We start from the raw sequence: 23878 nt of genomic DNA on the forward strand, positions 1-23878 counted from the left end.
AAAGTTGATTATCTCAATGATGAGGCTAGGCTGTGGCAACAGATACTGAGCAATTATGTCATGCCTAGTACTCATGAGTCGAAGGTGCCAGCAGCTATGATCCTTCTTATCTGGTGTGTCTTGGAAGGAAAGGACCTATACCTTCCAAGACTCATCAGGAAGTATATGTCTAGAGTACATGTCAGAGGCATCTTGGCATTCCCATATTTGATCACTCAGATGGCTATTCGAGCTGAGGTACTCTGGGAGCCTCAGGATGAGAGACCACCGATTGCCGACCGCAAGAAGGTTATTTCGCACGGCAAGCGGTTTGGACCTCTAGGCCACAGACCACCTACTACTACTCCTACTGAGGCGGCCACATCCTCAGCAGCACCTTTAGCATCGCCTACTTCAGCAGCATCATCATCCACTTCTCAGCCAGTTTACCACCTTGTGCAGCGCCTTTTCGAGCGCATTGATCAGATGGAGCGCCGCAATCAGCGACGCTATGCACATCTGAAGCTGATTATGACTTCTAGGCGTACTAACATCCCCTCTGAGCCTGACACACCCTCAGAGCACTCTGAGGAGGAGGAGGACCAGCAGGAGGAGGCTCGGCAGGAGGACCAGTAAGAGGTTGCACAACATGAGGCGACTCAGCCTAAGCAGCTGACAAAGTCACAGACACCTGCAGCTGACAGTGGACCAGTGGGCGATGACCCTTCTCACCCAGCTTGATCGAGGAGCATCGAGAATGATGCTATCATTTAAGTGTGGGGGGGTCGCCGTCATCAGCAGAGTTATATTTTGGTGAACCATTTCAGACACTTTTTCTTTTATTTTTGTTTACCTTTCAGTATTTGCATTTTTACTTTATTGCACTTTTGGATTCTTGTATATATTAGTTGTTTTGAGTACTTTTTAGTTTTTTGCATTTTGCATTTTTGCTTGTATATACCTTAGATTTCTAGTTTGATTTGCACTTTTTAGTTTGATAGTATATATATATATAGTATTTTAGTTTATTAGTTGTGATTGAAAAAAAATGCGCATAATTGAGCTTAGTTTATTCCGTTGCATATGAGAAATTGATTTGGTTGAAAACAGGATTAAACTAGGAATTTTTAACTTTTCACAATCACATCATATCATTTAGTATATATATATATAATATAATAAATGTTGGTCAATTTGATGAAATTTTCAAGGAATGTTTCTTTTTCTTAAAAAGAGCATTAAAATTCACATTGATTTGAGCTGAATTTTTTTTTTTCAAACTTGCATGATGTATATATATATATATATATATATAGTTTGGAATATGGTTTTTGATTAAAGAACACACAACCTGTGAGTTTTTTAGCCTAATTATATGGTTACATTATTCAACCATGATTTTGATTCTTGTGTGTTTTCTTCCCTATGATTGCAATTTTTGGTTTGTTCCATTCTATATGTCTATTATTTAGTGTATATTCATGCATTTATGTGATTGAGGTCATCATTTGATTATAGCCCACTTATCCCAAATAGCCTACTATTTTATTTACCTTTGTTTGCCGCTTTGAGCCTTTTTAACCCCCTTTTGTTCTTTATATTACCACATCACTAGCCTCAAGCGGAAAAATAATTAATTGTCCTATTTGAATTTTTGGTTAGTTTAAGATAGTGAGTGTGTGTCAACTAAGTGTGGGAAAATATGATAACTTTGGTTGATGAGAATGTGTTTTATTTTTATTGACAAATATTGAGAATTTTGGTGTATACTCGTGTGAAATTATAGAAACCATATGCATTGATGTATTATGCTTTCATATATATATGAAAAAAAAGAGAAAAAAAAGAGAAATAAATAAGTAGGGGACAAAATTATCCCAGTGTGAAGTTCAATAAGAAAATCAATGCATATGTGATGGAATTAGAATTGATACATGAGCGTCTGAAAATATGCAAAAGTGAGATTTTGGGTGGCTAAGCTTGATTTTAGAATTGTATAGAGTGTGTGTATGTGTTAGGTGAGAACTTAGGTTAGTCAAAGATTCAAATGATAGCTCACTTGGCCATACATATATCCACACCCTTACCTTAGCCCCATTACAACCTTGAAAAGCCCTCATGATATTTGCATTTGTACACTAAATATTTATTGATTGGTTAAATGAAGAACAAAGTTTTAGAAAGAATGATTAGAAGAGATTCGAGTGGATTAACCCTAAACACTTGAGCGATTAGAGTGCATATACACATCCGGTGAGGGTTCAATTGCTCAATTCCATATGTCCATCTTTGATCATTGCCTATCTTGCAAGTTGTGAACTCTTTTGAATAACTCAACTCAATTGTGAATATGCTTTGATATGATTGATTTAGCCCTTGATTGTGCATATATGATTTCTTGGAAATTTGACTCACTTTGACCACATATATGATTTCTTAGAAATTTGACTCACTTTGACTAGGACTTGTGAACTCAAGTTGATTGTATGCACTTGACCTTCCTCCATTGGTTAGAGGTTAACTAAGTGAAGGCAATTCACATTTACCATCACAATTGACGAAGATAATGAGGATAGGACTTCTAATTTTCTTTCCTTGCTAAGAGCTTTCTTAGTTATTAGTTTATTTTCTCGCCATTTCACTTTCTTGTTTCTTATTTCAAAAGCCCCAAAAATATACTTTCCCATAATCAATAATAAACTACACTCTCCTGCAATTCCTTGAGAGACGGCCCGAGGTTTGAATACTTCGGTTAATTTTATTGGGTTTGTATTTGTGACAAACAATTTAAACGTTGATTGAGGTTTAATTGTCGGTTTAGAACTATACTTGCAACGCGATATTTTTGTGAAAATCTTTACCAACATTTTTCCTCCGTCAGGCCTCTATGCGCAACCTTGAAAAGTCAACCATCTAATACAATCAATAGAGGCTCTAAGTCTACGTTGATTATTCTCAATTTTCTCTGATGTTTGTTGTTTCATAAGTGTATCAACATGTTGTGATTGCTTCATCAAATCATCACATGATTTCATTGCCTTGTGATGGAACGAATTGGGGCTTTTGCCAATGTGATTCAAAAGAGGACAATCTTTTTCACTATTTACCTTCTTCCAATTCCTGAAGCCGTTTTCAATGAAAGCATTTGAACCTGTGTTGTTGAAGATTCCATAGCAAATAGGCAGCATGGTAAACAATATATAGCATCATCTTCAATAGAATACTCTAACCATGAAGGGTATAATTCAAACCAAAAAGCTTGAAAACGACGACGACGATTTGTATCGCTCGAGAATGGATAATTATCAAGTATTGGTTGATTTGGTCCAGCTTTAAGGTAAGCTCGACGAATTTCATCTCTTTTACTTGGATGAAACTTCCAAATCATTGGTCAAATTCCTGGATCTCTTACCAAATGACATACTTCCATTTGTTCAGGATTAAGTCATCTGTGCTTTGACTTTGAACTATCTTGTTGAGGAGCTAAAGTATTCATGTTTGATGCCTCAAGTATTGAAGAGGTTGGTATTGATGTAACAATATTAGAAACATCTTCACTCTTTTGGCTAGTTTTTTTTTTAAAAAGTGTCTATTATTTTCATCTTGCCTATGATTCAACTAAATTCCTACAATTGAGAATTTACATAGATAATATGATAAACATTATGCAACTTAACTAAACTCAATTAATTTTATTTTTTGCAAATCAATAATATTCAATGTCACAAATAATTAATCATGAGAGAAAAAAAATTAAAAACAATATATGCTAGGATAACATTATAATTACATGATTATCACCTTCAATTTTTTTCAAAAATATAAATTATTACTATAAGATTATAAACTAGATAAATAAATAAATACATTAATTATTCAAAAAAATAAATAAAAGAAATAACTTACAAAAGAGAGAAGAATGAAATGATAATGGAATACCAAAGACTACTTACTATCTTGTAAGTTGTAATGATAATGGAAATATGGAGTGATGTTTTGTTTTCTGTTTGAAAAAAAGAGAGAAGAATTGAAAAAGTGATTTGTTGGCTTTTTGTTGCTGCCGTTTCAGATTCTCTTCACTTTTAATATGAATTAAGACTTTTTTTTTAACTAAGCATATGGCCCATGGCCCAAATAATACACTAGTTTCAAATTAAGACTTTTTTTTAACTAAGCATATGGCCCATGGCCCAAATAATACACTAGTTTCAAATTATTCTTTGTTGCACCCACTTCTCAAATGGGGGGGGGGGACTGCCTCCCCTTCATAATAGGTAGCTTCGCCCTTGGGTGAGATGCTGAAGCCATTTCCCATCTAAATGTTGTGTTTTACGTGCACCTTCTATTTCCAGCATCACAAGAGAATTGGGCAACAGAGGCACTTGTATTTCCATCAGCTTCTTAATGAGATAGTCACCTTTAATACTCAATTCTAAAAAAGAAGTGAGTCAGTCCAAGCCCCACTTAGTGACCGTATTGGTGTAAACCCCTTCAATATTGCTGATAACTAGTCCCCTTAAATTGATAGGCAAAACCCTCTTCTGTAATGGATTCCAAATTCACATCATAAGATTAAAATGGCATCCAAAATTATTAAAAAGACATCCTAGATATTTCATCAATACATCCAAAACTCATGTCAAAATGACAAAATTCAGTGTTCACATCATAAGATTAAACATAAAGTTTTGACCAAAAACACTCCTAAAATTGAGTGAACAACATAAAAACATCTAAAATTCAGAATTTGCGTATCCAAAATACAATAACATTATAACATTACAAACTAAATACGCATGCACATTTTTTATCATGGTAAGTTTCCACATTTTTTTAAAGTTGAAGGTTTAAATCTCTCATATTAGAACAATGATAAACAAACATCAGTATCAAATCCAAAATTGGGGACACACACTATAATGGCATTATTGTTTCCTAGACACATCCTGAGTGAACAACATAAACACATCTAGAACTCATAAGAGAAATAAAATGTAATATCTTATTTTATTATTAGTTGAGTTTTTTCACTATTTATTTGAACACTACCATTTTTTGGACCAGCACAAGTAACCTTTTTTATTCGCATTTTTGGGCCTAGGTTGCATGTTGGATACAAGAAACTAGACTCAAATAGACATCCAAATTATTTGTTTACACATCTAAATGATAATAATAAACGCTAATTATTTCATCAACACATCTGAAGCTCATCCATATGATTTATTTACAAATCCAAACTTATAAGATTACACATCCAAAACTATAACATTACACAACCAAAATCACAAGATTGCACACCAAATAATTGATAGGCAGCAAAAATTACCAATAAAAACGAACAAATCCTCAATACAAGTATGAGAATAGAACAACCAGGTAGCGCTAAAACATTGAAGCTCCTTCGTTATTAACAAAAATGTTAGCAAATAAATCTTTTGTACAAACAAACAAATAAAGAATAATGATAAACAAGCATCAGTATCTCAATGATTACTTACACAGATTGGGAACACAAACTAGAGTGCCATTATTCTCTTCAAGCCATTTTATTTCATTATTGTTCACAAAGAAAACACAATCTTGTACAGAATAATAGGAAAAGCAATGATGACAAAAAATGCGTAAAGAAAAATCTATGAACACATGCACATCCAAATACCTGAGACGTGTTTCCAGAGCGGAAGAATTGGCGACGCGGAGTGATGCAAACAAATGGCGAACAGCGACGAGTAGGACGAAGCGAAGCTAAGGAACGGTGACAAAGAGGACGCAGGGGCGACGAGGATGAGCGCCGAGGAGGAAGGCAGCATGGAAAAATTGGCAGTACGGACGAACAGCGACAAGCAGGACGCAGCGACCTGGAGGAATGACGACGAAGATGCAGCGGTGACGAGGATGAGCGCCGAAGAGGAAGGCGGCGCGGAGGAACGGCAAACGGCGCGGAGGAGGACACGGAGGTGCGAAGGAAGAAGACCACGAACGATGTGCAACTCTGTGATTTTACGGCAGTATCGACTTTGGCTGCTGAAATCTGATTTTTTTAGGGTGTCGTTTAGAATGAGTTAATTATTAATAAAAGCTTTAAGATTTATTGGATTTTTTTTAAATAAATTAAATAAATATTTTATTTATCGAAATAAACATTTTTAAGCTTTTTTACTAAAATGCACTCTATGTCTTATTTCTTTTATAGTGTAAACGAAATAATATTACACTTATTTCGAAATAAGACTGATATGCACAGACGTGTATATTTCGTTTACAGTGTAAACGAAATACATGTAATATTATTTCGTTTACACTGTAAACGAAATACGTGGAAAATTATGACGTTACAATGTAAACGAGATACATTACGACAAATTTTCAACAGCTATAAAAGGATGTGCAACCCTTTTGTATTCTTCACAAACATTTCACTACTTCTTTTATACCTTTTTCTTCCGCAAATTAGCCATAATGTCTAGTAGTAGTGGATATTTAGTTGTATGTGTGTATTCCAATTGCCTTATGAGAAATGGTGATAATGGGATCATTTTTGAGTGTGAGAATCCCGTTTTGTTGCGTACCCGGCGTTGTTACTTCGTTGTCAGAGCTGAATAGTTTGATATTGAGTAGCATTGCTGGTAGTGGGAGAAAAGAGATCGGACGAGTAGGGTATAGACTGCTAGTACCGATGGAAAATGGAGTTTTTTAGTTTCGTCTATTTTGACTGCACGGCGACGAGCATGTGCGGCTGATGTTTGACGTCCATGGAAAATCATGGCCGAACAAATGATAGAATTTTCTGCAGAGATTGGTGATGTCAGTGGCGGTGGATCTGGGCAGTCGGACTTTGTGTAGGATGATCCACCTCTTGCACCACCACCGATACACGTTGCTAGTCTAATGAATGACATGGACGTTGACGGTGAGGACTCAGACGAGGAGTATGTTGCGAATAGCAACGAGAGCGGTTCTTCAGAAGATGATGAGGAGGAGGAGTTTGTGTCGGAGACCGCGGTCGAGCCATCATGTCAGTATCTTCTGCCTGCCCCAGTGCCATACCAAGTATGGAAGTCACGAAAGCACCCACCAACAGGCTCTCCGATAGCGTGTATCCCAAGGTGGTAGGCGACGTCCTGCAATGTGATCATGCACTCACCCCACAGCATGTGGAGGGTATGGGTCTCTGGATGCCAGCGCTCCACAAATGTTGTGATCATGGAGTTATCGAAGACGAAGTCCCTCAATGCCACGGCGTCGCCAAATCCAGCCTCTCTCAGGTAGGGGAGAATGGCGTGCAGTGATGGGAGTCTATGACTAACTCTCCTGGGTAGAAGTAGGCGACCCATCTGGTAAACAATAAAAAATCCAAATCAAGAGTGTGTCAGCCTATAAAGCTATAAAAATTTCAGTTTATATAATCCTACCAACAGAAGTTTGCATAATAACTTAAATTGAATTACAAAATTAAGTAAACAAATAATTAGAAATACATCTACATTGTAAAATCATTTAAATACAACCGGTTACTTATTGAATGAATAACTAAATTAATAAACGTCTATATAATTAAATTTAAATAAAAATATCTAAATAAAAAATTCGTAATTAAATTAGCAAACGTCTACGTAATTTAAAGTAAATAAACATAATCAATAAAATAAATAACAACAACCTTCATTTTCCATCTAATTCATAACATAGATTATGTAAAAACATTTACTAAAATAAGAAACAACGACTATACCATCAACTTAGTAACTTAATCTAAGTTATAACAACTTAAAATTAAAAATTCAGGAATTTTTATATTGACTAAATACAAACCTCTATATATTCGGACGTAATTAAGTTTACTAATAATTATTTGTAACCCTTTTTCCATAACTAAAGTCGTTAAAAAAAAACTTAATAACCTACATCAAAGGAAAACAAATCGAAATAAATATTTAACTACCAAATACATGTCAAAGTATGCCTAACATGTTGTTCGAACCATTCCGAATAATATATTCCTACTCCTAATATCTACTTCACACTACTTCTATAAAAGTACCCATACTATGACAACACATTCCATGTTTAACATAAACATTAAATGAAGAACAAGACCAACCTCAAAGTCGGCTGTCCCGGCAATGTGCCACGTCACGTTCAGCCTATTGATGTCCACATCGTGCTGATCGGCGTGCGCCATAATCTTGAATTAAGTCATAAATTTGATTAGAGAAGGGTAAAAGGGGGAGAAAAGTTCAGAAAACAAGCGATTTAAGGTTCTCTTCTGCACTGTGAACGAAACTCCTATATATAGACACCTTTATGTCTTATTTCGTTTACAATGTAAATGAAATAATATTACACATATTTCGTTTATATTGTAAACAAAATAAACTTGTTACACAACATGTGTGTAAACGTCATACGACCACCACGTTTTTAGTCTTATTTCGTTTACAGTGTAAACGAAATACGTGTAATATTATTTCGTTTACACTGTAAACGAAATAAGACATAGAGTATATTTTCGTAAAAAAGGCTTAAAAATATTTATTTCGGTAAATAAAATATTTATTTAATTTATTTAAAAAAATCCATATTTATTTAAAAATTTTAAAATTGAAAATTTGAATTTTAATTTACTTAATTTGATTTTTGGATATGTATTAAATTGGAATGTGTTAATAATTAAAAATTTTAAAACTGAAATGGGAATTTTAAAATTAAAATTTTAAATTTTAATTTTATTTAGTTTATTTTTTGAATGTATATTTAATTTAAAAAGACATTAAATTTATTTAAATGCGTTTGTTTAATTTTTTAAATTAATATAGTAAAAGATGGAATAAAAAAATACTTTTAAAAGATATGTGGTTGAACTGTAATTCATAATGCGGTTGTTTATTGTTTATTGTTTACTATATTTTCATGTGATTCAATTAAGCTTTAATTACTTTGTTAGTTCTTATAGTTTCACCAAATTTTTAATTAAATTTCTATACTTTTTATCTTTTCAATTGAATCCCTACACTACTATTAACTTTGTAATTAAATCCTTTTTATGTCAAAAATAATAAAATTAACAAAATATTTTTTCTAAAAAACATGTGATCAAAGATCTAATTAAGTTTTTTATTATAATATTAAATACATCTAATTAAGTTTTTTATTATAATATTAAATACATTTAATATGTAGAGAACTATTTAGTTAACTCTTAATTCACTTATTATATTAAAAATGACCTAATTACAAAATAAACGCAGTATAAAAATTTAATTATAAATTTGATAAAATTATAAAAATCTACCGAGTTCAATTAACCTTCCAAACACACTTTAATTCTACTAACAAACTCAGACAATCATAAGTTACTAACCTACCACAATCAGATGAAGTAAAATATTATCAACACAATCCATCTAAACAAAATCAGCCATTTTAGCAATAACTAATTTAGCCAAATCCTATGGCTTAATAATCTCCATCAAGTTTTTTTTATCTCAATTTTTCTCTCAATATTATATCCTGTGTATCTTTTGTCATCCCATTTAAGAAGATTTTTCATTAGAGACTAAACAAATACAATAAATAAGATTCGTTAGAGACACTGAAATCTAAATATAAGACTTCGGATAAATTCATTATTGATCCAAACTAAACTCGATTGTTTTGTTTATAAAAATGCTCAATAAATACCAAAAATCAATCCCTCTATCATTCGCCATGTATATTTATATATGTTGATTGATACATTTTCCAACAAAATAACTAACTACCGGATTAATCAAACGTTTCACAATAGAATAATAAAATTCTTTTACAGCATCAGAATCGAATATCTTAGTCTTACACTAACACCAAATATCTATTCCTATACAGTGGCTGAATTTTTATATCCATGTAGTATGGTTAGTAATTTATTTGCATTATTCTACATAGGTTTGATTGTTTTTTGGGGTTTCAAAACTTGGATACATAAAACTATAAACAAACTTTTAGGCGTTCACCTGCTACACATAAAAGAGAATATGAAATCTGGAACATCTCATGTGAAATTACAAATACATACAACTAATGGTTGACAGGATATGTCAACAATTAGGACATAGCTACAGTGAAGAGTGTTCTTCAATGAAGAAGGAAGATTGTTCTTTTTACAATATAGAGAAATACTAAAAAATAAAAACATGTGCAATGCATATTCTAAAAAATATAGTTACAATCTTCATTCTTCAACCAACTTCACTCTTCACCAGAGAAATTCCCAAACAATTAAATGATAAAAGAATTTACTATTGTTGTACCTCAATCAATTCTGTTGACAGAATTCCCATAGTCATCTTCAAGCACATAAAGAAGCTTCCTGTAAGCATGCCCATCAAGAAGGTCCTTATCCTGAAACTTGCGCAATAAGCTCATTGCCTCCTTAACACTTCCTCGTCTGCAAATCTCATCGAGCACGGTCCTATAAGTAATAAAATCTGCAGACCTCTGTTTTTCGGTCATCTCCCATAGATAACTTACTGCCTTCTCAATTTCTCCACCAAGCGCCAAAGCATTGACAAGTGAATTGTAAGATTTGCTACTTGGGATGAAACCCTTGATCTTCATCTCATGACATAATTCTTCTGCATTTTTCGTCCGGCCTTGAGCACACAACCCATGAATCAAGTAATCATAAGTAAAGGAGTTTGGCTGGCAATTGTAAACCACACCCATCTGATGGAATATCCTCAGCGCATCGTTAACATGGAGAGAAAGGACATAACCTTTTAGCATAGCATTTAACGAAAATATGTCTGGCTCTACACCGTCATTCACCATTTGCTTGAACAAACTTCTAATCGTCTCCATATACACATAATTTATATAGGTGTTGCTACCCCTACCTAAAAGTGCAGCAAATAGAATATTATAAGTCCTAATTGAAGGCCTACAATTTGAATTCCTACTGTTCTTCATTTGCTTAAATATATTCACAGCTCTACTCAGCTTCCTGGCCTCAGTGAAATAATATATAACGGTGTTGTACAGTGCCTCTGAACCGATCAAAGGAACTGCAAGCAGTTGGTTCACAATATCATCCATTTCTTGATACATCTTTGCAGCACCAAGCTTCTTTATGGTGACATGAAAAGTGGAAACATCGTGCCGGAACCTTGGCTGCTGAGATGCCCAATGAAACAGCTCTAAACAAACCAAAGGGTCACTTTGAAGAGTCATCACATTGCACAGTTCTTCAGGGGTGAACCTTGGTGGAATTTGGGACAGTGCCAAGTGAAATTTTGTTTGATCTAAAGTAGGCTTTAGGGATTTCAACAACCTCTTGCGAACCCTTTTTCTATAAGACCTTGAGGGAGCCCTGGTTGAATAGCAATGATAACTGACGCAAATAGGTGCAAATATTATAGGAAATTTATCGCGGCCAGCAGTGATTTGAAACAAAAGGGGTTCAAATTTCTGGGTATCATGAAAAAGACACATCTTTTGTGGTCTCTGACAGATGAGGCCCTTGAACATGAGCTCAGGGAACTTCTGAAGAAATGAGCTTGGGAAAGAGAATAAATTTTGGATCGAGTTGTTCTTACTGAAGTAGTTATGATATCTCAAGCAATTTCCACCAAAAGATTGCATTTTTACTGAGCTTGGTGAATAACTAAGTGGGAGGTTAAATAATACTTAACAGACGGCCCCGGTATGTGTTGAAGCATCTATTTCTTGCTCCCATTTTCAAGTTTCTGCATTCAGAATATAATAATACTAATTCGTCTTTATTCTAATGCACAAGCTCTCTCCAATACGTTAATGGCCTCAATATTAATTCTCCACCTACTTCTCCGCACAGTAGCAATCGACAAGGGAAGCTTCAGCATCACTGTTAAGGAAGTAAAACTAGATGACTAACAAGTTTCTACAATGATTTCCCACTAACACTTATATGTATGCCATTTGTTCAGTTCAAGCATATATATAATCATGGAATATCAATTAGACCACTATAACTAGACCAGCTCCACATTGATTCATTGAATATCCCAACTGTCACAATTAACAACATTATACATAAATTGGCTGAGACCTGGATTAACCATCCCCACAAGAAAAATATTTCACTTTATACAACTTCTAAGGTCTAGAACTTAGTCCACATGAAAATGTGTGCAATCAAATTAAGTTCCACAAATCCAAAACCAAATCAAGAATGAAAAGTAACCATAGTGGAAAAAGCACCTTCTAGAACCAACGAAACAAAAACATTAATTTTCTTTTTTCTTTTAAATTCTGTTCTTGAACAGAAATTGTAATAACTAGCAAGACGAAAAGAATCAAGCTTTGCTAGGAAAGAACATAACCAACCACCCATAAACTATAAGCAAAAGGATGTAATATCTTCTTGCACGAGGAAAAGAAAGGGTAGGTAACTAAATAAAATAAAATAACGAGAGAGAGAGAGAGAGAGAGAGAGAGAGAGAGAGAGAATACCAATTAAGTACGAGAATGATTGAGGTTTGTTGAGTAGGAGAATAATTGAATCAGATAGGATGAAGTGAAGATCCAATAATTAAACTGAACGAACAATCAATGAATCCCCATGACGATCATTCTAGTGTCCCAACGAGAAGATACAAAACCCCGGAAGAAGAAAACAGAGAGAAAGGAAACCTGGTTGGGAGATAACAAGAAGTGTTGAAAGATATTAGGCAGAGATATAAAACAGCCTTGATCCTTACAGCCTATGAGTCTATATATAACCACATTTTACTACACTGGAAAAAATCTAAGGAATTAATAATCAGAAGTCTAAGTGCTTGAGGAATCTCACTATGAACAACATATTATCTGTTATCTCACTACTGTTGTCTTCATTATATGTTTCATGCTGTCTTAGTGTTTTACCATTGTATTATTATTGCCAATCCCTTTAAGGTTAGACCTAATTAATGTATCAAGCTTTTCTTTCTGATAGTTTGTATAGGAAAACATGCTGCCAATGCCATGTTATGTGTACCTAGCCACACATCTCTGTAGTTCACAACCTTAGAAACTTGATCTGTATACTTAGGACCCGTTTGGGAAACTCTAGAAGTAACTTTTTTTAACTTTTGACTTATAAAAAGTAGTAGTATTAATGTCGGGTGCAATTTTCAAAATCAAATTGCAACTTTCTAAGAAGCTATTTTGGAGCTTATAGAGAAGTTAAAAAAAATGACTTCTCTCATAATACTTCTACTTTTCATTACATTTCTTTAAAATAAGCACTTTTAGATTTAAAAATCCAAACACAAAATAACTTATTTATAAGTTACTTTTAACAGAGTCATTTATTATTTAAGTTATTTTATCAAAAGGAGCTTAATTAAGTTAGTTATCCAAACTGGGCCTTAGGCTACTTTGTTACAAACTTCTGATAAGTACCAAGTACAATACTGAGTACAAGTCAGATTTTGAATAATGTTTACCGAGAAAATTGAGCTCTGAAGTCAGCTACTTCCAAACTGAAAATTCAGCATACTAAGGAGTTGATAAGAAACTTGCATTATCACAATCTTCAATTAACCATAATTAACATACAGCATTATCAAATCATCAAATTCATCACAATCAAATAAGCAAGGCACAAACAGATTCGCTCAGCAAGGTTTTCTTTTTCTGGGGGGAGGGGGGAGGGGGGAAGCAAATTAAACTATCTATGAATACACAAGATGAATTTACCCAGGCTCACAAAGATCGGCAGAGAAGCTTCATAACACGGTGACAGCGAGAATGCGAAGTCATCGAAGACGTGAAGAGACGACGGCGAAGAAGACGCGAAGCGAGGATGGCAGAGAAGACGCGAGGTGAAGGAGGCAGTGGACGCATGATGCGCCAGTAGCGGAGCACACGAGGAGCGAGGGTGGTGGTTAGGCGGCAGAGGGCGCGACGGCGGGAGGCTGGAGGCCGGAGGGCAAAGGAGGAGGATTCAGTGGGAGTGATAGGGTTTAGCAAGGTTGCGAGAACCGGACCGGTCATTGAACCGGTCAGGTGACAGGTTCAATGGTTCAATGGTCCAACCGAGGTCTAACCGGAGTTGAACCGGTTTTATTAAATATATAATACCATCATTAAAAATTCAATATACAATTTTAAATATACAAATTCAATAATTTCTTAATTAATAAAATTCAGAAGTTTATAATTTGACATAATAATTTATTCATATTTTATTATTAAAATTTTATAAAATAAAATTTTTTTAACTAACTTCTAAATTATAACAAAATAATCAGCAAGAAAATTCATCCTTAAACTCAGAGAATGCTTTGGTAATAAGCTGTTGGTTTAAATCAATGATCTGTGTCTAAAGTTCATTGGAAGCTAGACAATGTCCATGAAAAGGTAACCCAACACTCAAAGCTAGTTAGAGATCTTATCTCTGCTCTCTGAGTATCGACTGGCTACTATTTGGGAGGAACTTCAATAAAAGAAGAAGCAAGGCAGAAAACTAAAAATTGGTCATTGCAATAAAAGTTTAGAATCACGAACTTACACTTAAAAATTTCAATCCATCAACAGCGAAAAAAATTCAGAGTTACAGCAAATTTCAACAACCACCTTTCAATCTATTCAACAATAAAACTCAGAAAACTTAGAATCACAAACTTACACTTACACTTAAAAATTTCAATCCATCAGCAACCAAAAAAAAAATTCAGAGTTACAGCAAATTTCAACAAAAACCTTTCAATCTATTCAACAACAAAACTCAGAAAACTCAAAATCCAAATCCAAATCCAGAGAATCTAGAAACAGAAAACCTAACCAAAACAATCCAAACTTAACCTCCAAACTAAATTCAAAACTACATGAGCAGCAATCCAACTCAGGACACAATCCCAATTTAGAAGCCAGAATCTTAGAAATTGAAACTGAAGAAGCAGTGGCTTAATTATTACCAGAGACATGGCGAAGGAGGAACGGCGGTGACAGAGTAAGCTCGGAAGAGGATCATTTTGCGACGGCGAGGCCCCGAGCAGTGATTTCACGGCGAGGCTCTGGGCAGAGATTCACGGAGGAGAGATGCGCTTGAAGAGGATTGAGTAACCGTTTGCGTGACATAGAGAAGAGGATCGACGACGAGGACAACGACGGCACCCTCTGTCACTGCCAACGACAACGATCACAGAGGCGGGCTTTACGACGAGCACAGAGACGGTGAACACAAGAGTGGCGGCGGCTGGGGGTGACGATGGCTGGTGGGGCTTTGCGACGAGCCGAGACGGTGAGGAAGAGAAGAGTGGCGGCGGCTGGGGGGCTGACGGTGGCTGGGGTGACTGACGGCGGCTAGTGGGGCGGCGGCTGGGAGCTGATGGTGGTGCCGGTGTTTTCTCTCAGGTTAGGCAAATTAGGGATTTGATTGGAATGTGAGAGTGAGACATAAGGGAGAGGGTCGGGTGTTTTGGGGGTGGGGTTTTTACGTTTTTTTTTTTTTTTTTGAGAGAACCGGTCTTTTGAAAAATTCGACCGGATAAGCCGGTCACCAATTAATCATCGGTTCGGCCGGTTTTTAAACCGAATTTTGCAAGGCAGTTTTGTATCAACCGGACTTGCTATGAGACTGATTTTTCATCGAATCGACCAATCCGGTTCGATTTTCAGAACCTTGGGATTTAGGGTTTCATATTAGGAAAAAAAATGAGCCGATATGTAAAAAAAAATCACTTTTATAAAATTTTTACTAATTCAACGACTTCATTTTTAAGTAGAGATTGGCTAAAAAATTATCAAAATTTATTATTTTTAGTCATTAATTAATTATTAATATTTAAAATATAAATTAAAATACAAATTTTTTAAATAAATATTTTAAATATTTTATTTATCGATATAGGTAATTTAGATATAATTTATATTTTTCTGTTTTATTATTTATTTCGTTTATATAATTAATTTGTTTGCACTGTAAACGAGATAAATAATAAAACACAAAAATATAAATTATGTCTAAATTATATATATTGGTAAATAAAATATTTAAAATATTTATTTAAAAAATTTTAAAAAATATGTTATTAAATTATTAGATTAGAAAAATTAGTCTAAAGGAATTGAGTTGATGACTAAGTTATATATAGTTAAATAATAAATTTTAATGGCATCTAAATATCAAGCCAACTTGAGCCAACTTTTTAAATTTCAAAAAAATGTGTGCCATTATATCTTTTCTCGAAAAAAAAATATTTCAAAATCTAGGAAAGAAACATCTAGAAACCCATATAAAAAACCATCCATTTACTTAGAAAGAAGCATCTGAAAAAAATAGTTAAAGAAAAATCATGAAAATAAACATTCGAAACTATGTAAAAGAAACATCCATTTACTCGGAAAAAACATTCAAAAAAATGATTAAAGAAAAACATGAATGCACTGCAAAAAGGATGCTGCACTGGTCGACGGCATTGCATTCGCAAAGAAGAGGGTGATGAAATGGTTCTGGTCGCAGCGAATCGCGAGGGAGAAGGCGATGCGGTGGTCGGCGACGCTGCGAATCACGAGAGAGGGCACTGTGGCGAGGAATTACTCTGCAGTGGTCCTAAACGGACGAATCGCGAAGGGGAAGGGCACTACGATGATAGCCAACACTGCGAAGCGCGAGAGAGGGCGCTGCAGTGGTAGGCGACGCTGTGAATCGCGATGGAGGATGCTGTGATAGGAGAGAAAGACAACAGGATAAATGGCGTGAGTGGGAATAAGAGAGGATAGAGGAAGTGTGCGGTTGTTTTTTTTTAATTTTAGAGTTAAGTTTAGGAGTGTTTTTGTGTTATTGGACTTTTTTATTATGATCCACATTGTAATTAGCTTTAGTTGGCTCCTATCCTAGTTAATTTCCTAAATTTTTTCTTTAAAAATTTAATAGATATTTTTTAGGTCTTTTAATATAATATGAAAAATATATTATCAAACAGAAGACGAGCAGATAAATGAAATGATATCAAGAGTAAAAAATGGAACATCAAACTCTAAAATAAAGCTATCACCCCTTGTCCTAATCACAAACTAGAGGAAGTATAAACTAAGTTAAAAAAGCAATGTAATTTTTATCTTTTACGATTTGTTTGAAAATTTCTACTAGTATAAAATTAAATTAAATTTTATTAAAAATTGAATTAAATTTTAGTATTTAAAATAAATTAGTAAAATTATAAAATTGAATTAAATTCTGTTATTTAAAATATTTATCAAATGAAATGAAATTTTATAGTAGATAACTTTATTTTTTATTAATATAATATTATATTTAAATAATAAATATATTTATTCATTAAATTATATAAAATAATTAATAGAATTGTATTTTTTAATTAAATTTTCTTCTACTAAAATTTATTTACATTTTTAAAAAGTAAAAATAAATTTATGCAACATAAATATTTTAAAAAATATATTTTGTACTCAATATTTTGTAAATATATTGTACTCAATTTTAAGTGAATGCAATCCAACATTTTAAATTAGCCACATATATAATAGTGGAACAATTTCTCATTCAAATGGACTCAATATCTTGCAAAACTTGAGCAAATAAAAATGATTATGTCTCAAGCCATTGTATATACTAGTGATTTCTTATTAGTTATCCGTGCATAAAAAATAAATTAGGTGCAAATAGAAAATCATATAATCCCAACTCAACGAATTTAATTCCTCCACCGTACAAATCCTAATATTTTGAGCTTCATTAAAAGGCTAAGAATTAGAATTTATTAATGAATAACTAAAATTAAATTATTTAATTTTTTTAATGTTCTAATTCTATTTTTTTATAAATGGTTAACCATTTTGGTCTCTACAAAATTTCGGACTAAACACTTTAATTTTTAGCTAAAATTAATTATTCAATTGGTTCCTAACAATTAACTCCGTCAGTTACTTAAGTTTTTTGCTCTATCAACTCTAACGAAAGACAAAATAATCCCTAACAACTCTATCAGGGGACAAAATAGTCCCTGACCCCTCGGTTTGAAAATGACACCATTCTCTCCCAAATTTTATTATATCTCGCATAACCCTAACATTCATACTCTCCTTTTTTACCTTCACAGTCTTCTTCTCTATCTTTTCCTTCCTCCTATTCAGCTCCAAAATCAAACCATGGTATAACTACCACGCATGTCGCACCTACCTCAACATGTCATGGAGCACACACTTTCCAAATCTCTGTAACTGGTACACCCACCTCCTCTACACTTCACCCACCAGAAGCATCCACCTCAACGTCTTCGATAAGACGATAACAACATCACCTCCAACCCCGACAACATCCACCACATCTTCAAGACCAAGTTCCATAACTACCCCAAGGGCTTGCCTTTCTCCACTCTCCGGCAAGCAATATAGATTGTTGGACATTAGGACATCATGAGAAGATTTTCCTTTGACATCATATGCAAATTCTCATTTGGAATAGATCCCGAGTGCTTCATTCCTTCTCTCCTGGAGTCCAAGCTAGCAGATAGTTTTGACCTTGCATCCAAGCTATCAGTACAGCGAGCAATGTCGCCGTCGCCGCTCATATAAAAACTAAACCGATTACTGAACATTGGTTCATAGAAGAAGCTGAAGAAAGCGATCGGAGTGGTGGACATTGTGACCATGGAGATGATAGGGCAGAGAAGGAGGGAGATGGCGACGGCGACGATAGATCTTAACAAATTGAACTTGCTGTCTAAATTCACGGGATCCATCAAAGACGACAAGTACTTGAAAGACATAGTCAATAGTTTTTTGAGTATGAATTGGTTGAGAACAAGTTGAGGATTTTTCTTCTTGTGAATATTGAATTTATAGAGAGTGTATTGTGTAGCTTGAAGTTGCAACGTTAGACTGTTAGAATCAGACGAGATATGATGAAAATTTGGGGAGAACAGTGTTGTTTCCAAACAGAGGGAACAAGGATCATTTTGTCCCCTGTTAGAGTTGTCAGAGAATATTTTGTCCTTCGTTAGATTTGATAGAGTAAAAGACCTAAGTGACTGACGGAGTTAATTGTTAGAGATCAATTGAGTAATTAATTTTAGTTGGGGACTAAAGTGTCTGGTTTGAAATTCTTTGGGGACCAAAATGGGTAAATAGTCTTTTTTTTATTTATAAATGATACGTGTTTCAAATATTCGTGATATGAAGAGTTCAAATATTATTTAGAAGTTATTAGTTTATATTTTTAGAATATTCAATTTAATTTGATGTATTTTAATTTTGTTTATTTAGTTACTAGATTGGGCTTTGTATTTGTGGACTTAGAATTTTCTTTGTTTTAACCTAATAAGAAGTTATAAATCCCTTATAAATTATTGTAGTCGTAGTATTGAGTGATTAGAGGTGTCAAAGCACTTTTTTTTTGTTTCGTGATAAAATCATGGTGTGGACAAGTGAGGTCGAGTGAGTCCCCCTTTTGTTGCATGAAAAATTGGGTAGAAGATTGAGGAGTTCTTTCGATTCAATTTCCGAACTATGATGTGGACAAGTTAGGATGAGGAGTCATTTTCTTGTTGCATCAAGAAATTGGATAAAAAGTAGGGTGATTCTCTTTATATTTAATTTCAACCTATCTTTTTTGTTTCTATTTCAATTATAATTTATTTTTTCTATTCAATTTCAATTTTCGTCTTGTTTATCCTTCTTTTTTCTTATCATTTAGTATCAAATCTCAAGTATTAGATTAATCATTATTAATCTATGTCTAATTGTCTATTCTTCTTGTATCCAAAAAAAAAGAGTCTAATGTCTCTCACGTCCTTCTTTATGTTCTTGTCTTTCTTATTTGTATTTCATTATTATCTTGTCGTTGTTGTTGATTTTATATTTAAAAAAATATAAAAAAAATTACAGTACAAAAAAAAGAAAAAAACACAAAAAAAAATTATCATTCTTGTATTTGTCCTTTTTATACACTATTTTTCCAACTACAAGATTTGAGAATAAATCTTTTTTCAAGAGGAGAAGAATAATACGTGCTTCAAATGTTCGTGACATGAAGAGTTCAAATATTATTTAGAATTTATTAGTTTATATTGTTAGAATATTCAATTTAATTTGATGTATTTTAATTTAGTTTATTTAGTTACTAGATTGAACTTTATGTTTGTGGACTTAAATTTTTTTTATTTAACCTAATAAAAAATTATAAATAGCTCATAAATTATTGTAGTCATAGTATTGAGTGATTAGATGTGCTAAAGCACTTTTTTTGGTTTTGTGATGAAATCATGGGTGGACAAGTGAGGTTGAGTGAGTCCATCCCTCTCTTGTTGCACGGGGGAATTGGCTAGATAGTTGAGGAGTCCATTCGATTCATTTCTCAAACTATGATGTGGACAAGTTAGGTTAAAGAGTATTTTTCTTGTTGTATCAAGAAATTGAATAGAAAATAGAGTGATTCTCTTTGTATTTAATTTCAACCTATCTTTTTGTTTTTATTTCAACTACAATTTATCTTTTCTATTCAATTTCAATTCTTGCCTTGTTTATCCTTCTTTTTTCTTAGAGGTAAATACTAAATCGGTACCCAAAAGATTCTGGCGCTGACAAAATGGTACCTGACTTTTGTTACTGATAAAATAGTCCCTAAAAGATTTTAAATTTTAACAAGCGTTTCTCTGAGCTCGTCGGAGTACATTTCCGACGAACACGATGCTGACGTGGCTAATGTTTTGATGACCTGGCCAACCCCCAACCCAACACACTCCCCCTCCATCCCCAACGCACTATCACCTATCCCCAATGAAGCTTCCATTTAAAGACTCTCAAAATATCCTAATTCCTAAATGAAATCAGTAGCACAAGTTCTCTTCTCACTTTCCCAGCATCACCAAGTTCTCTGGCCCATTGTTGTCTCCCACGCCGTCGTCTTTCAGTAGACATTCGGTGAAGGCGAGGGGCTGAGCAGCGAAGGTCACACTAGTGATGGATGAGCATAGAAGACCACACTGAAGGGCTGAGGGTAACTGTTGAGTGGCTGGCAGTAAGAGCAGCATAAGGGGTTGAGGCAGCATAGATGGCAGAGGCACGCGCGCGATTGAGGTGCTGAGGGATGGCACGGTTGAGAAGCTCGGAGAAGAAGAATAGCTGTGAGCACTCCAATGGGTAACAAACCCAATTGCTTCTCTGGATAACTAACCCGCCATCTTCTTCAGTGAACTGACCCACCATCTTCGTCATCAGAAACGTTATCACTGTTGTTGGAGAAAGTAAGAGAGTGAGACTACAAGATCAAGGAGGAAGTTGCGTTGGGGAGGGAGAAGAGTGAGAGTGCGAGATCAAGGAGTAGAAGCTATGTTGGGGAGAGGGGAGAGAGGAGAGTGGGTTGGGGAGGGGGAGGGGAGGGATTAGGATTAGGGGTTGAGGGAGTTGGCCAGGTCATCAAAACACGTTGGCCACATCAGCATCGTGTTCGCCGAAAATGTGCTCCGGCGAGTTTGGGAGCACGCTTGTCAATTTTTAAAATATTTCAGGGACTATTTTGTCAATAACAAAAGTCAGGTACCATTTTGTTAGCGTTAAAATCTTTCGGGTACCAACTTGATATTTACCTCTTTTTCTTATCAATAAATCAGACAAAAAATGTCTGATTTTCAAATTAATTCTCACATCTATCAAATTTAATATATCAAATATAAAAAATATTCCTATTTACAATTAATAAAATAACTTTATAAAAGATAAAATTATAAAAAAACTTAATTTTAAAAAATTATTTTAAACTAAAAAATTAAATTTTATTCTATTAATATATTAAAGTCATTCTAAATTATGAAATTAAATTTCAAATAAAAATAAACTAAATAGTTTTCAAACACAGTCTTCTCAAAAACAAAGTACGTAGTATATTCCTCCCTTTAATTGGAGGAAGCAAAATCGTAGTGAAAATTATATATATATATATATATATATATATATATATATATATATATATATATATATATGTAACCAAGTCATTTTGTTCCACTTTGAAGCATGACCGGCACCGGTGCTGCTGCAACGGCCATCAACGGCAACAAGTGGCATCAGAAGACTTCCGCTTTAGGTGAAAAAGGGTGCGGATGCGTCTTTGACTTCCTGTTTGCTCGGAAGCTCTCGCGACTCTTCCCAGTTAAGTTTCCTTAGACCAAGGAGAATCTCCATAGGAAGTAGTCCCTCAGATTTCGCACGTAGGAGATCGAGACCCCCAGGCAGTGGCGGAACTTGAAACAAAATTTTGGGAGGGCCAAATAGAAAATAATTGTCAAAATATTTTTTTATATGGACCTCATTTAAGATAAACTCGTCTAATCTCATCTCTCTGGTTTGGGTGATCATACTGCCAAATTTAAAGCCCTTTTTCAAGATCTCGTTCCAAAAAGTTAAAGTTAAAGTCATCAGATATAACTTTTTGAACTTTTGAAGGTTATATCTCACTTTCTTCGTGATTCATTAAAGTAGAAGAACTATCTACATGTATTGATATTGTAAAAGTTATATGTTCTCCTTCTTAAATATTAGCCTTCCTCTTAAAAAATATATCAATTCTTTGATTGTTCATTATTATCTTATATAAAAATTTGAATATATATCCTGTAAAATATATAAAGAAGAAGTTAGAAGGACAAATATTAAAATTTATAATATTTATTGAAATTTTTTATCAATTTATACAAATACAATAATATTAATACTTATTGAATATTCTATTATTTTTATCATATAAAAAATTAAATTAAATAAATAGTAAAATATAAAATAATATTAAATTAAATAAATAAAAGATATCTAATTTTTTATATTTGAATCTAAAGATAGAGAGAGTGTTGTTTATTGAACTTATTAGATACTTTAAGTCATAGTAAATTATTTAAGTCAATTGAACTATTTTTTATCTTTTGAAAAAGTACTACTAAGTTTTTTATAAAAAGTTTGGGGGGCCATGGCCACCCCTTGTCTGAACTAAGCTCCACCACTGCCCCAGGGTAATCCGTTTTTGCCAAACAAAAGATAGAGTTCAAATTAATATTCAACCAGCTTGGAGACAGCTGTTTAAAGACCCAGCTAAGAGACTTTACTGAATGACTTGATCGATCATACTGTACTAAATAGACTCTTTCCATTCATTTGAAAACGTCTATGATCTCTTCCCAAACCAAACATGAATCTTTCAATTCATTTGGGGACTTCTGGAAGGCTACTAGCTTGGCACAGAATATATATATATATATATATATATATGAACTACACACATCAACAATTCATGGCAATAATAGATAGCAATTTCAAAAAATATAAAAAATAACAAATGTCCATTAGCAAGGGTTTACGAGTACAAGGTATTCAAGACAATCGAGAAATGACAACTGCAGGTTTGAGTACTACCAATGAGAAGTAGAATAGAGGCACATGTGATGGAACAGAGGCATATGCAACGGAACATAGTAGAATCACAAAATTGGACGACAAAAAGAGAACGAGGGGACGCATTACAAAAAATTTGTTAATTACCGAAATTTTAAGTGGGACGCTTTTATCATCAGATTTTATATAGCATTCTACCCCAAAATCTGATGATAAATTTTGGTGCAAATAACCAATTTAACGGCGTCAAAGTTACCGTCGAATTTGTCGACAGAAAAATCCGACAATAACGGTCAAACACTTATTGTTGAATTTTTCTACCAGTAAATCTGATGATATTTTTGGTGTACGAGCCTCTTCTCTTTCATTCTACGAACCCTTCTACTCTCTTCTCCTTTTCTCTCTTCTCTCCCCCTCTCAATAATAAAACTGTGGAGTAATAAAGGATTGCGCACAAAAACGGCTAGGTTATATGTATGGTTGAATGTTTCTTTTTTAATATAGAGAAAATTTCACTCCCCTCTCCTGAGAGATGCTAAAATGACACTCTCCT

General features: G+C 33.9%; 1 protein-coding gene and 1 pseudogene across 4 annotated transcripts; one reads left to right on the forward strand and one right to left on the reverse strand.

The window, feature by feature from the left end:
- Positions 1-219: 219 nt before the first annotated feature.
- Positions 220-720, forward strand: LOC148575712 (uncharacterized; annotated as a pseudogene).
- Positions 721-9912: 9192 nt separating this feature from the next.
- LOC107624913 (pentatricopeptide repeat-containing protein At2g27800, mitochondrial-like) lies at positions 9913-15383 on the reverse strand. Of its 4 annotated transcripts, XM_088501008.1 has the most exons (4): positions 14901-15376; positions 13428-13479; positions 12451-12630; positions 9913-11842 (listed from the first exon to the last, which is right to left on the reverse strand). In XM_088501008.1, the coding sequence occupies exon 4, from the start codon at positions 11599-11601 to the stop codon at positions 10273-10275; it is 1329 nt and encodes a 442-aa protein (XP_088357134.1). In that variant the 5' UTR covers positions 11602-11842; positions 12451-12630; positions 13428-13479; positions 14901-15376; the 3' UTR covers positions 9913-10272. The 4 variants fall into 4 exon arrangements, with proteins under 4 accessions (XP_088357134.1, XP_020973016.1, XP_020973014.1 ...); XM_021117357.2 differs by lacking the exon at positions 13428-13479 and having other exon boundaries at positions 14901-15383; XM_021117355.2 differs by lacking the exons at positions 13428-13479; positions 14901-15376 and adding an exon at positions 13681-14025.
- Positions 15384-23878: the final 8495 nt, after the last annotated feature.

This window comes from Arachis ipaensis, chromosome B1 (genome assembly GCF_059453495.1).
Source record: "Arachis ipaensis isolate K30076 ecotype BB chromosome B1, ASM5945349v1, whole genome shotgun sequence".
Classification (NCBI taxonomy): domain Eukaryota; kingdom Viridiplantae; phylum Streptophyta; class Magnoliopsida; order Fabales; family Fabaceae; genus Arachis; species Arachis ipaensis.

Excerpts from the sequence above, each read along its gene's own strand:
- LOC107624913 (XM_021117357.2), bottom strand. The coding sequence starts at position 11,601 with ATGCAATCTTTTGGTGGAAATTGCTTGAGATATCATAACTACTTCAGT.